The 13,840-nt window shown below is 38.9% G+C and overlaps 1 protein-coding gene across 2 annotated transcripts in view; it reads right to left on the bottom strand.

The window, feature by feature from the left end:
• cpne5b (copine Vb) overlaps positions 1-13,840 on the bottom strand; it is a gene marked incomplete at both ends in the record, with an annotated part of 137,806 nt that overhangs the window by 12,272 nt on the left and 111,694 nt on the right. For both annotated transcript variants that reach the window (XM_083938777.1, XM_083938776.1), the window contains 6 exons: positions 51-97; positions 3,519-3,580; positions 4,111-4,164; positions 6,396-6,471; positions 6,681-6,722; positions 13,602-13,706. In XM_083938777.1, the coding sequence (XP_083794903.1) occupies positions 51-97; positions 3,519-3,580; positions 4,111-4,164; positions 6,396-6,471; positions 6,681-6,722; positions 13,602-13,706 (386 nt within the window). The remainder of the gene's footprint in view (positions 1-50; positions 98-3,518; positions 3,581-4,110; positions 4,165-6,395; positions 6,472-6,680; positions 6,723-13,601; positions 13,707-13,840) is intronic.

Below are 13,840 nucleotides of genomic sequence, written 5' to 3' on the forward strand. Positions count from 1 at the left end.
TCTATTATTGCCTCCCCCTACACACACACTTTGCCGTTAGTATCACTCACCATTAGATGCTGTGAAATCGATGGCGACAGTGAAATTGATCTGTGTCCTAGAAGGGAGATGGAGGTAAAGAAATCAACGACAGAGACCAACCAGCAATAACGACAAGTCAGGCTTCATTATATTTCAATGCTCTCACACCTGATCACACACACACACACACGCGCACATTCACACGCACACGCACATGCACGCACGCACACGCACGCACACACACACACACACACACACACACACACACACACACACACACACACACACACACACACACACACACACACACATTATCTGGTGCGAGAAAAGATGATACCCAAACAAAGGAGTGTAGTCGCTCAGTCGTCAAATAAGATTTTAGTGATTACACTTTTTTCTGACTCTCACCACCATGAGAAGGCATTGCAGGAGGTGCAGATGAGCCTTTGAGAGACTGAGCTGAGTAACAGGCAATTGATTGAGCACTTAAGAGCAAATCATAATCCAATTTTCCCTGCTGATCAGGCACTCGCCTCTTCTCACTAATTTACGACGATGAGACGAGGCCTTTGGGGGCCCGAACGAGAGCAAGGAGAAAGAATGATGATAAAATGAAGGCACTAAAGATTCACATTAACCTTCCAGTTTGAGGTGGGGTGCAGGAGAATATTCCACAGCATGACCCTGCTAACCTTAGCATTAATTAAAATGTTTAACTTAAAGAAATTCATGAATGTGTTAAATTTAATTTTTAATTGTGGTTCCCATGTTTTCTTCTCAGTTGGACAAGTATGGCAGAGTTTAAAGTTCTCAGGTACTTAAATCAATACATTCTGTACATTTTCTCCTGGACAACTTTTCAGGCTCACAAGTCGTTTCTCAATTTAATAGAGGTTCATATGGATTACCCGTCCAGTTTGTTGAGTGTGTATGAGACTTTCAGCTAAATGTCAGTAAAAATAATAATGAAATGTCTTTCTTTCATTCTTCCTTCCTTAGTCCGTGCTCCTTTCAAACACAACTTCAGTACAGCAAAAGTAATTTCGTTTTTTTCTCTGTGGGCAAATGTGAGTAAATCCTTCACTTTTGCTGTATTTTGACTAACAATTCTTTAAAGCAACTATCACACAATCCTTTTCAGTGTCACCTTTCCTTTTAGCAATTCCCTTTAACAACACTGCTCCTAATTCAAATTCTAGGTCAGTAAAAGTTAATGTTTGAATTATTAACCTGAAATAAGTGCTGTGAACCATAATCAGCAAAGAGATATGGCCTCTATCATTATAGTCTATGTGTAATATTTCCTCATTCCTTACTATTGAACTGTACTACTGCTGCACATTTGGAGAGATACTTTTGAGTTATTTGAATAGCCAAATTATCTTTTTTATGATTACAGCAAAACAGTCAAATGAGACATAATTAGCTGAGTTCACTTTACATCACGACAAAATAGTATAGAATAAAAATGCTTTATGTATAGAAAATCTGTGTATGTATGGTGTTTCCCCTGTTTTCATGCCGCAAAAGTGCTTTGACAGTTTAAGCTACATTTTCTTAACTTTCATCCATTTTCTAAAGAGCAAGAGGCTCCCCATTTGCAAAAAACAAGCCACTAATGTGTCATTCAGTAAGTGCCAGAGTAATGTTAGGGGGCCGACTGATGGGGATGATATTTTAGAAGTGAGGCCACGAAACCTTAAGGTTATTGTAGCATAGATCAGCCAAAGCCCGGAACTGTCAGTGAAATCTGTCACACTTGTCAGTTCTGCCACAGCCCGTAAAACCCATGACAGCATACCCACTGTGATGGGACAGTGGAGATCAAAGCACAGACCAACCTGAGACATGCTTGATATTCACATGTCAACCTCCAGCTCTTAAACTAAATAGAGGTTGAAGGGTTGGCACTCGCCACAAAGAAAGTTCTGCCTTAGCTAGCGCATTTAAATCATATTTAATTGGCACTTTGTTAGTATTACAGACAGCACCAACCGTGAACTTATTAATCAGATTAACCAAGTTAAGTACTTGGTGCCGCTCCATGAAAGATACGGCAATAGCGAAACATGCCTTTTAATACATTTTAAGTTAAGATACAGATATATACAGTACATAAAACTCGTTATGAGTGACTTAGTGTCAAGCCGATTTCTATAATAGATGTGCTTGTGTCGTTAATCCTTCAAAGGGGACCTTTAATGCTTTTCCTTAGTTTCTGTCATGTATTTGTTCACAAAACAAAGCACGGCAAAGGTAATGCTAAAAGATGGGACTTTTCCATCTGTAAAGAGTCGTATCGATGACTCTGTACTCATCCCACTGAAGTGTTTGTCTTGTATTGATAGTCAGACCTGGCTTGTGAATCCACAGGGTGCTAACAGGGATTTGCACATGAGCTTGTAATACATTGGAATGCCCAGCAGTCAGATATATTTAATGGCTTTAATTCAACCATCTGGTCACATTCCTGCTGGAACATGACGATGGTTTGGTTTTGAAGCCTTTATTTGTGTTTCTTGAGAGTAGAAAATGCTGCTATATTCCCTTCAAGTCAACTGCTAACTGCACCAATAGGCGGAAGGACAAAGTTGGCGACTAGTCTAGTATCACAATTCTCCAAATCCATGATTCGATGAGATTTAAAATGTTTAGTTTAAGATTTGATACAATTTTCGAATACATTTTTTTTTCAGCACTGACCACTATTAGACTGGGTATCCCCATCTCCATCTGCCAGCGATTTGAATTCACCCTGCACCTGGTTCTGGAAAAGAGCATGTCTATTCTTTTGTTTCCCATCTGATTTTTTGGGATCAAAACACCTAGCTGGCTTTTTTCACTTTGTGCACTATTGACTGGTTAAACAATAAGAAGATGACAGCAGCCTTCCCAGACCAATGTGCAATCTACGACTGAACTTGGTCTGGCAATAGCCAGGCTAGATTGCTATACCTTTCTTAGACTATCGCATCTTGATTTGTAAAGATCAACTTTACAACTTTACGTTGGTTTTGTATCCTGACTATGATTCACATTTTCACATTTCTGATAAATGAAACTGAAAGCTCCTTTTGACCCATTTTCGATTTAAAATTGAAATCCTGATACCCCTACTTGCTAGTATACATATAGTGGCACATATACAGTGGCAACTTAGAGCCAGGTATTTTTCTTAGGAGTTGCAGGAGAGCTGAAATAGAGCTGAAATGAGATAGGACATTTGACCGATGGCCAGAACCATAACTTATGTTGCTCAGTGTTTTTTTAAATTAGTCCTTTCCCTCTGCCCCTCCTGTCAAGTCAAACACAATTTCTCTATCTAACTGATAAACCAATGCCTTACACTTGAAAAGGGAGTCTCACTTGGTTGTGTTTGATAGCGTAACGTAACATAACATAACACAACATGACTGCAATGTTTTAAAAGGCATACGAGAAGATTAACAGGCCATTGCTTGTTTTCTTTAAATATGTAGACAGTCATTCCCACTCACCCTCCTTTGATGTAATCTAAGAACGTAAACTCTGACTCCACTGAAAACGAGAGCAGGGTCACCTGAAATTAAAGACAAGGAGAAACATTTGAATAAACATGGTGGTATTGATCCGTTCCTCTGAAATACAAAAAGCCTCCTTCTCAACCGCAGCTTGTTGTGGTTCAACACTTGACACTCACTTTTAGTAAAAGAGCTGGTGATTTCTTATGACGGACTGATTCATTTAGGAGGATGAGTTTGAAGGATGAAAGGTATTTGTATGCATTACATGCACATGCCGTCACTGCTGGGTAAATTGTGTGAAAATTGGTGTCTCAAGTCCTTTAAGTTCTGCAGCGGCAAAGATCATTTCCTTGCTTTTTACCAAATGTTTTCATTATTTGGCGTTTGACACAATAATTAATGAGAAACTTTTTTTACAACATAGAAAGCACATGTGCTTTGATGCCAATATGCATATTGGCATCTATTTTCAAGGAGCCACCTCTTACGAGGTTAATCCAGAGGGAATAATTTAACAGAAGATAAGTAAATAGCGCAAAGCAGAAAAAAAGGGGCAGTCCTGGTTTGCTGCTGGAGCCATACTCACTGTCCCGGAGTTTACATATTTCTTTTTCTTCATTTTCTTCTTGGTATTGATCACCTAAAGAAAACAAGAGGTCCATGTGATCTTAAATTTATGGCCACAGTTTAGCCAAAGACAAGATTATTCAACTGCATACATATTTGTATATAAATATATACAACATATATATATATACACACATTCCTATATGTACATGCACTGTATACAGGTGTGTAAACCTTTGTCAGTTATACCATTTTTGAATTATTGTTTTAGTTTACAAGGTTACAAAATCTTACAACAATTAAGTAATATATTAATTAAAATAACCAAACCTAAAGATTAAACAGGGCTGTGCCTTTCCCTAAACCTGGCTGCGAACTCTAACCAAAATACTGCATTACTTGCATTTAATTATTACTATAAAACTCGTTAAAATATCTAGCAACTTTGTATTTTTACGCACATTAATATAGATTTGCTCACTCCCTTTTGCAGAAATTCACACTAGCTTTACAACAAATGAAATTAAGGCATGTATGAGGGTGGAATGAAGGGAAGTGCATGCCATCCCAAAGATGTGTGCAGTTTGTTCATACAACTTACAGAAAGGACATTATGGAAGAGAAAGGATGTGTGTGCACTAGTGATGGACAGTTATGTCCTTAATAAATTCAATTATTGAGTTGGTCAATTCATAAAAAATAACATTCTGATTAAGAGCAGATAGGTTGCAGGTTGGTCAAATAATGCATAGATGAAGAAAATATGAATTACATTATATAAACGTAGCACAGAACATAATCTTTTAGTCAGGCAAACATATCTGTGTTCCCATTAAGAGAGAAGGTGTGAGTGCATTTTTACGCACCAGGAACAGAAGCTTCATTTCAGAAGCTCTGCTTGTTCTATCAAGTTTATAAATACAGATTTTAGTTTTAGTTACTTTAAGGGATACTTTGCTCAGAACGCTTTGCAGAGCAGACATCTGCTGTTGGAGATGAATGGTATAGGTTCACATGAAGAGGTAAATGGTGTTACACCCACAGAGTACATGCAGATTCTAATAGTGTTTGCCAATCCGCGCATCTCCAGTGTGCATCAAGTAACAGATGTGCATGGGGGAAAGCATAGCTCATGTAAAATCTCATGTCAATCATACTATGGCAGGGCCCAAATTTGGAAATTCAAACATAAATCTGAGGCTACAAGGAATTGATGGCCGAGACAGACTGCAAGACTTAGATTTACTGTACGGGTATTCTTCCGACTACAGAACAAGAGAGAAATGTCACTCCGGAAACCAAAGACGTCTCAGCTCATTACCTCGATCGTCTATGGCTGCTAGGGATGAAAGTGACAGCCCCTAATTTAACATGGAGGGATGGCAATTTGTCTGACACACTAAACAATCTGCTGATGCAAAAACTAAAGGGCCTTTCAGTCTCACTGGGAGGAAGAGAGGAATCAAGGGTAGCGTATAATGGAGCTGACATCCAAAAGACAGGTATTTGTCCTTCAGCTGCAAGCCCCCAAACCACAGGAGCATGAAGGTATTGACATCATGGTGATATTTTAAACCTTTTTTTTTCACAGAGCCTTAACGCTCAATGATAGCGTTCACAATCTTACAACAGAAATGCCTCCTAACAAAGTTAAATAATAAATTCTGCTAATAAATAAGTAGTGATTTCTACAGAGGACACATCCATGTCATTTTCAGTCCTTGCTAATCACTCTTGGATTCCGGGATTATTGAAATGAATTGGATTTGTACTTTGTACAGAGAGCGTATTGTATGCTATTAAGGGACATATTAAGCTATCCCATGAGAAGAACTGAGAAATAGCTATTATTGTTCTAAATCCCTGAATTGTTTTCCTATTAATCCTGTTTCACACGGCTGCTAATAGCTCCATTTCTGAAGATTATAGTGGCAAAATAAATCTGAAACAAAACTTTGAACTCGGGCAGAATAAATATTTAATTGGATGTATAACTGCTTGGGGAAATTGGGAAGACATACATACTGTACCATATAAATGGCCTTTAAAGAAATTAATTTGTAATGTATGGAAAAACTATTTCGGCACATTTTTTTTGTAACTCTTGAGTAAATGCATAAGTTGCCGCAGCAGTAGAAGATGGTAAGGAATGTGCTAGAGTAATGGAAAACAGTGATGTCAGTCAGAGGTAGAAATGTCACTTGTGTCGGAAATGGGATCTAAGACGCCCAGCATAGAGGGACTCCAGATGTCATGAGCCGACAAATGTGTTTTTGAACGTTGAAAAACAGTGGAATTACTCACCTCGTACACATTGAACTGGCTCTGCCCTCGAGCTAGTTCTCGGTAGCTGGTCGTAAAATCCCCAATGAAGTCGTGGCTGGGAAAATGAATAAAAGGAAAAAATCTCCAGTGAGTAAGAAAAACACATCAGGTACAAATAACAGGAGAGATTTGGGGGACAAAATGGAACACTGTGACAGGAAATGATTGGTTCCTCAGGTGAATATTTCCGAAAAACTTTTACCTTAAACGTTGCTTATACGTTTGAGTTCATATGTTTTAAATGAGGATCGCAATCATACTCACCTGCCATCTCTATCCCAATCGTACACCTCCACTTTAATTGTTCTGGGAGGGAAAAAAATAGACACACAATCAGGTTAGATTTTAAAGCAGCATGCTAGTTGGCAAAGATTCTTACTACATGGTCTCATCAGTGGCTTTTCCTGAAGCTCTTAATCATATCACATAATCTTCCTTAACAGATGAAGCTCGCCGGGTTGTCATGGAATTGTGCACCGTATTTCCTCGATTAAAGGCTGGGTCTGGAATACTCCCTGGGGGGTGTGGTCAACACTAACAAATAAAGGGCAGTGGAAAGACGAAGTGCATGATCTCCCGGTGGCTGTCAAAGTATGTAACTAACTAAGCATAATGTATATTTCCATTGCTTTAAGTTAAGAAATGTTAAGACTATAACTGTGCTATTTTCAACACCTTGCTCTAAAGTTTTTTAAATTTGAAACGGATACAGGAAGTGATGAATTTGTATTAATGCTGTAATGCAACTTTAGTAGGGCGCAGATCAAAACAAGGTTTTGTACTAAAATATGACCAATTATACTTGTCAATCAGAGATGCTTCAGGCCTGTTCCCTTTTGTACATGGGATAAATAAATTTGAGGAAATATGGTATTCAACTTTAAAGGTCAATAAGGATGCATCCCTAAAAAATGCTCAGGAAAATGACAATTTGAACACCAACATTAGAAAACTTGAAAGCTCCAGAGCAGGTACTAATGGATCTTCTAGCAGGACCTTTGCTAAATGCTACCTGCTGCTAACTGCAGTTTTCAAGATCTCTGGTATCTCTGCAGGTCAAGATACCATGCAACAAATGTGACTCTGGAGGACAATGGACAATCTGCTGGACATTATGGACAATGCCAGCCACCCCCTGCACACCGTCATCAGCACCCAGAGGAGCCTGTTCAGTGGAAGGCTGCTCCTGCCCAAGTCCAGGACCAACAGGCGCAAGAACTCCTTTGTCCCTGAGGACATCATCCTCTACAACTCCTCACTCGGGGGGAGGAGGAAATAAAGAGGACAGAAGGGAAGGAGTGGGAGCCACTATTATTACAAACGTAATGTATACTAGGAATACTTGAGTTAAAGACAAAAATGTGTTTTGTGAGATAACAGTTTTTTGTTTCAACCACAAGACCAACATGTAACATTGTCAGAGCATTGCACAGTGCATTCTGAATAGGTGCTGAAGTGTCATCACTTTGAAATAACCTTCAACCAAACAACCAATGAACCTTCCTCTTCATTAGAGTCATTAAGACTTTTGTAATTAACAAGCAAAGGATACAGCAGCCACAGGTGTATGCTCCTGTTTAACGTCAACGCATTGAGCCTCAGAGGTTTCAGTGCCAAACAACGCATATCATCAGAATTGAGTGGTATGAGGAAAAGAAACATGGAAAATGTTTATGCGTGTATTTACCCAAGAGTTTGTTGTTCAGTTTTATGTGTTAATGGCTGAATGATTCATTGGAGACTGAATGATTCACTGGAGCTTAAGTAATCATAGGTCCCCTTAAAAAAGCATTTTTTTTTAATATTATACTGAGTCCATTTATATAATTCCCCTTGAAAGTAAGTGATGTAAAATGGTGCTAAGGAACCCCTTATATCAATTAAAACGGATGACACTTTGTTCTAAAACTGGGATACTTGCCAGCTTGAGAACAAGGCTGAGCAGCTGGCTGCACGTTGCAAGAGAAAAAGCACTCTCCTCCATAAATACTAACTTTCAGACTGCAGCACGTTAACTTTCGACATTCAAAGAACATCAGAAAAAACACACACTCTGATGCCATTTTACACAACTGCAGCAGAAACAATGTCCCTGCAGAGTGAAGAAGAGAAAAAAACACTTTTTTTAGGCACTTTCATCCCTGAGTCAAATTGATCTCATCCCCATATCTCCCCTATCCTCCCCACTTCGTCTTACACAAGTACTGACATCAGCCTAGATCCAAAGAAAATAGAAGCAAGCGGCACATCAGAGACTTTTTTTTTGCTGTCACTGAGGAATTGAAAGATGCCTGAAATAAGCCCAACTTCCTGCCTGCCACCTGGCCCTTGTCGTTCTGTGGTGACAGTTTGTTCTTTTGAGGTTATCTTCAAGGCTGTGAAAGGGAGAAACTGATGTACCTAGGTGGTAGAAACATGATGCCTCTCTTCCAGAATAGAAAAAGAGAGGGAATAGCTAGATGTAAGATACAGGAAGGCAGAAAGCAGAAAGAAAAGGAAAGGCATCAGTCATCCCTTCCTCTGACCAATCCATACGCAGTGCTAGTGTTACTCAAAGTATCAGAGAGCTGTCATCATCATACCGGCTCAAAGCATTTACCATCATTTTATTTCAAATTGTAACTTACAGCGGCATTAAAGGACTCAGATCATCAGATCCTTAAGTGGCCCCTTGAACTCTCAGAACAATATACACTTCAAAACTAATCTGCTACAGATATCCTCAGCTACTATTCTAAGGCATCTTTAATGAACATGACTCATCTCCCTTAATGGAGGAGCATATAATTGACACTGAACAATTCTTCAGCTTTCAGCAATTACATGGATCTCTCTGTGATCTTTTGCCACATACAGAAATAGACTACACTTGATTTACCTGGGCTGGCATATTAATGAGAAAGAATTTATCTTTTTGATGTCTTTTTATGAATTATCAGCCAAAGCATATATTCTATACAGACTACTTAGACAGAGGAAACATAGGGGGTATGAAGAATGTATACAGTAGAAAGATGGAGGGTATTTCACTTTGATATTAACAAAAACTTGGTAGCACCTTCCTTTTCCCCTCATCTCTCTACACCCTCCCTCATCCTCTTCTTTTTGAGTTATGTGTCTGGAACAGGATGTTTGACATATTCAATTTCTGTTTTTCCTTCTGTATCACTGTAAGTATACTTGGCTTTGCTACCTGTGATCAGTTATTCTCCTCTTCATCATTTATCCTCCGGTCCTCCTCCCTTTCAACCCTTTCCTACTTTACTTTTATTTTATTCTACTCTCCTCTTCTTTGCCAAAACCCAGTCTTCCATAGCATGTATGTGTTGTTGACACCAGAGACTCCTGCCACTTGAAGGACTGTCTGCCTAATCAGTGGCAACCCCAGTTGCCAGCCAGAACAGTTGGAAGGTGGATGTGAATTTATCCTTGTCAGGGTTTGCAAGATATTCTAAAAGGTTACAGACAGATCTGACTGAAGTTTGGCAGCCGTTATAGCCGTCGGCGATGATTCAGATCTGGGATTTCTAGGTAACAAGCAACACTTTACCAATGACAAATTTTATGCAGCAACAATTGTGCATGGTACTTTAGCTTTGGTGCAAGCCTTTAGCCTTTGTTCCGTGTGGCTGCACATTGTCATGTATGTTATCATTTACGGCAAAATGATTTCACATATGATTAATATATATTTTTCTCTGTAACAAAATGTTAATACCCAAATCACAAATCGTGTTCTTAAGTAATAGTGGTTGTTGATGCACTGGTTCCACTTTTTCTGTACTAGCATGATACAAAACATAATATATATATATATACATATATATATACCTAGTCAGTACCTAGTTTCAGCAAATATATATATATATAACTAGGTACCTACTAGGTATTTGCTGAAACTAGGTACCGATCCAATAAAATTAATATTTTTCGTTTTTAAAATGTATTATATTGTGCTTAGAGTACAATTGTGAAAGAACTATATTTGATTAAATGTATAAAGACAGCCCAAATGAAGTGCAGCTTTCAGTGAAGTCTTTACAGTCCGTTCCGTCTGCATCCCACAGGAACTTTTTGTTTTAAGATACAAGACTGTTACTGAGAGAGACCATTGTACTGAATATAAAGTGTTTTTCACCTTCTGACTTGATAGTTCGAGAGTTTCTTTAAAATAGTTAAATAGATACAGGTCTTAAGTGCCTCTCACATAATAAAAAGAATAAACTAAAAAATGGATCTCACATTCAAAGCCCATCAGAGTTAATTGCACTTTGTTCCAGTGGAAGGAATAGAGTGCACCGCTATTTTCTGTGTCTGCTTATTTGTCTGGCTCGAGAGAGTCATGCAGTCGGCCGGAAGGGCACCTGTCGTAGCAGAGACGCCGAGTTGTCCTCTTTTTGTTACTTTAGAGATGTTAGTTAGGGGAGCAGAGTGCTTTTTTGAAAAACACCCTTTGTTGGACTAAAGCACCTATCTAATTAGAGCAAAGTAAATCAGCAGTAGGTCATCGACTGATATACTTGAGCGGGATACTACTCTCAACAGATAGAGGTGCTTCGATGCCTTCATCAACATGTGCTCGAGTGAGAAAGAGTAGAGTGAGTGCCAGCTCAGATAACAAGAAGTTGGAGCCACAGTCACCTAGATACAACAGCAACAACAAACATAACACGTTTTCATATACAACAAATCTGTATCTTGTGTAAGTCTCACTATTTATAATTAAGAAAATACTTTTTGACCAAAAGCCGAGCCCTCAGACTTGGACACAAAGCATATAAGGGAATATGAGGGAAATAAGTAAGGAGACAACATATCTCCTTCAGGTTATCCCTACAAGTTTGTTTCTTTTCAAACTGGTAATTAACATCTGAAAGGATGTGATCCCTAATTCGTTCTAGCAAAGACTTTTGATACATGTAGCAGAAATGGGTCTGAACTAATGTAGTTGATTTATATCCCCCTGGCTCTTTCAGGTATGGGTGCTACAATAACACTATTCAAAACACTGGAAGCTTTCCCTCATTTGATGAATGTACAAAAGTAATTACATAAATCAAAAAAAATGTTTCTTGCATGAATACAGCTCGGATGGTAATGTACCATCGCAGGGGTTGGATTATTAGCGGGTCTTAACTATATAATTTAAAAGATTGACAGACAGACCTTTCCCACTCCCCCCACCTAGAAATATGGACACAAAAACACTGACACAAAGTTTATTCCTCACCCACATCTAAGTATATAACCTGTTACAGCGCTGTCATGGGTATTTCAGGCTGTTTCAGCTCATTGCTTGTCATATTTTATTATACTCTCAAATGTGGTGTGTGTGTGTGTGTGTGTGTGTGTGTGTGTGTGTGTGTGTGTGTGTGTGTGTGTGTGTGTGTGTGTGTGTGTGTGTGTGTGTGTGTGTGTGTGTGTGTGTGTGTGTGTGTGTGTGTGTGTGTGTGTGTGTGCGTGTGTGCATGTGTGTGTGTGTTTGCGCATCGCTGCATGGTACAGGAAAGAAGTACCAATTTGATTCCCAGCTCAGTACCTTGTGTATGGTTGGTGCTGACATGGTAGTGACCCTTTCTTGAGCTCATGTATGATTGGTTAGTATCAAATACTTCCTTAGACAGCACCATCGCTAGCTCTGTTCCCAGATTTCAGATTCATCTCAGTTTTCTGAGCACAACACAAGGTTCTCAGCATTCTCAGTAATTAGAGTTTGAATGCATACAAAGAAGACAGGACAGACACCTTTTGTGAGAGAGACAGAAAGGGGGGGGGGGGGGGGCAGAAAATAGAAACAGTATGCCACAATATTTCTCCCCACAAAAGTAATGCCTGTCACTCCTTTTTCATCTTCCCTCACAGCGCCTTCGTGATTTATCTTGTTTTCTTCCCAGTACTTTATTTTAAATTAAAGGCAGGCAGATAAGCTGGGAGAAAAATGAATTCATATCCCCTCTCACACAACATGTCTCCATTAATAATGTGTCAATTGGGAAGAGCCACCCAGTTATTTTAGATATTTAGTCAGCAGTGTGATCCAGTGGTGATGGAGAAGCAGAGCAATGATGAATACACCAAATTATATTAGAAGTATTTGATTTTTAGCTGTGTTTTTCCCTAATTTTCCCTAATGTTTTTCCTAATATCGTCTGCTTTACAATGGTAACATTCACAAACATGTACTTGATGATACTTGAACACATACTTCATTCTAAAACAACCCTGTTTGGCTGCTTAGCTTAGAAACTTGAACAACCAAGCTGCTTGCTTTAACGTTAATATTCAATGTAATAACTTATGTTTTCAATTTTTACATTACAAAAAAAAGTTTGGATTGAGTGTAAATTTTATGCTTGATGGTAGGCTAACATTAGGCTTACAATCGTAGCATCCACGACCGGCATGAACAGGCCTGAGACAAGATATTGGAGTAGTTGAGATATCCACATATGAATGCAGATGTTTTTTGTTTTTTATTTTAAAGCAAAATCATCAAAGGATACCAAATCCTGTCCCATTGCCTACAGATTCTGCATTCATATGCAGCTACCTGTTTATGAAGAGTAGAGAGGTTAATGGTAAGATAGTTAGCTGGACATGCCAACTTTTGAAGCTTACGCTGACATCCAGTCCACTGTTGTAACTAAATGTTACTATTTGTAAGTGTTATATTAGCCTACAGATATATGGCTCAGATTATAGGGAGATAGCTATCTGAGGAGAATAGCATTGAAAACAGAAACTCCACAAGAAGATCATAGGAGATCAGAGAATCTCATTGTACCTGACCTGTGCTACTCTAGCAAAGATCGATACCAAGGGATGTCCTAAGCACACAGCAGCACAAATAATGTGACGGTAGAAAGAATTGGAGTCTTAACACTGCACCATATTAAACTGGTATTGATTTTTGCTGGTTAAACTCATCGACGTTCAGGGTGTAGCAATGGCTGCCATCAGTCGGCAGTTTGTCAGTTAGAGAGACTCTGATTAGAGCCATGAAGGCAATTGATAGATTGAGCAAACAGAAATCCATGAAAGACAGAAGATGTCAATGAAGTCGACATTATAGACATTACATTACATTAATTTAGACTATTCAAAGTGTGTGTACAAGTAGTTCTATGAGTGTGTGATGAACTATGGGGATTAGAAGATGTAAAGAACAGGAAGAGGCTGCATTACCTGTCGTAGTCGCCATTGCAGAGCGCTCGCACTGGGATAGTGATAGGCTGCCACACTGGATTTAACGTGTTCTTCACCACCTCTGTTTTATGGCAGATAGTAAACCTAGAGGAAGCGTGTTATTTTTTATTACAAACATGTCAGGGGGGGAGATAAATATACAAATAAAAGAAGGACCATGGAACTGAAGAAATGGGAACAGGGAAGATGATGGTGAATCCTACTCCAAGAGAGGAGAG

This window comes from Echiichthys vipera (genome assembly GCF_963691815.1).
Source record: "Echiichthys vipera genome assembly, chromosome: X".
Classification (NCBI taxonomy): domain Eukaryota; kingdom Metazoa; phylum Chordata; class Actinopteri; order Perciformes; family Trachinidae; genus Echiichthys; species Echiichthys vipera.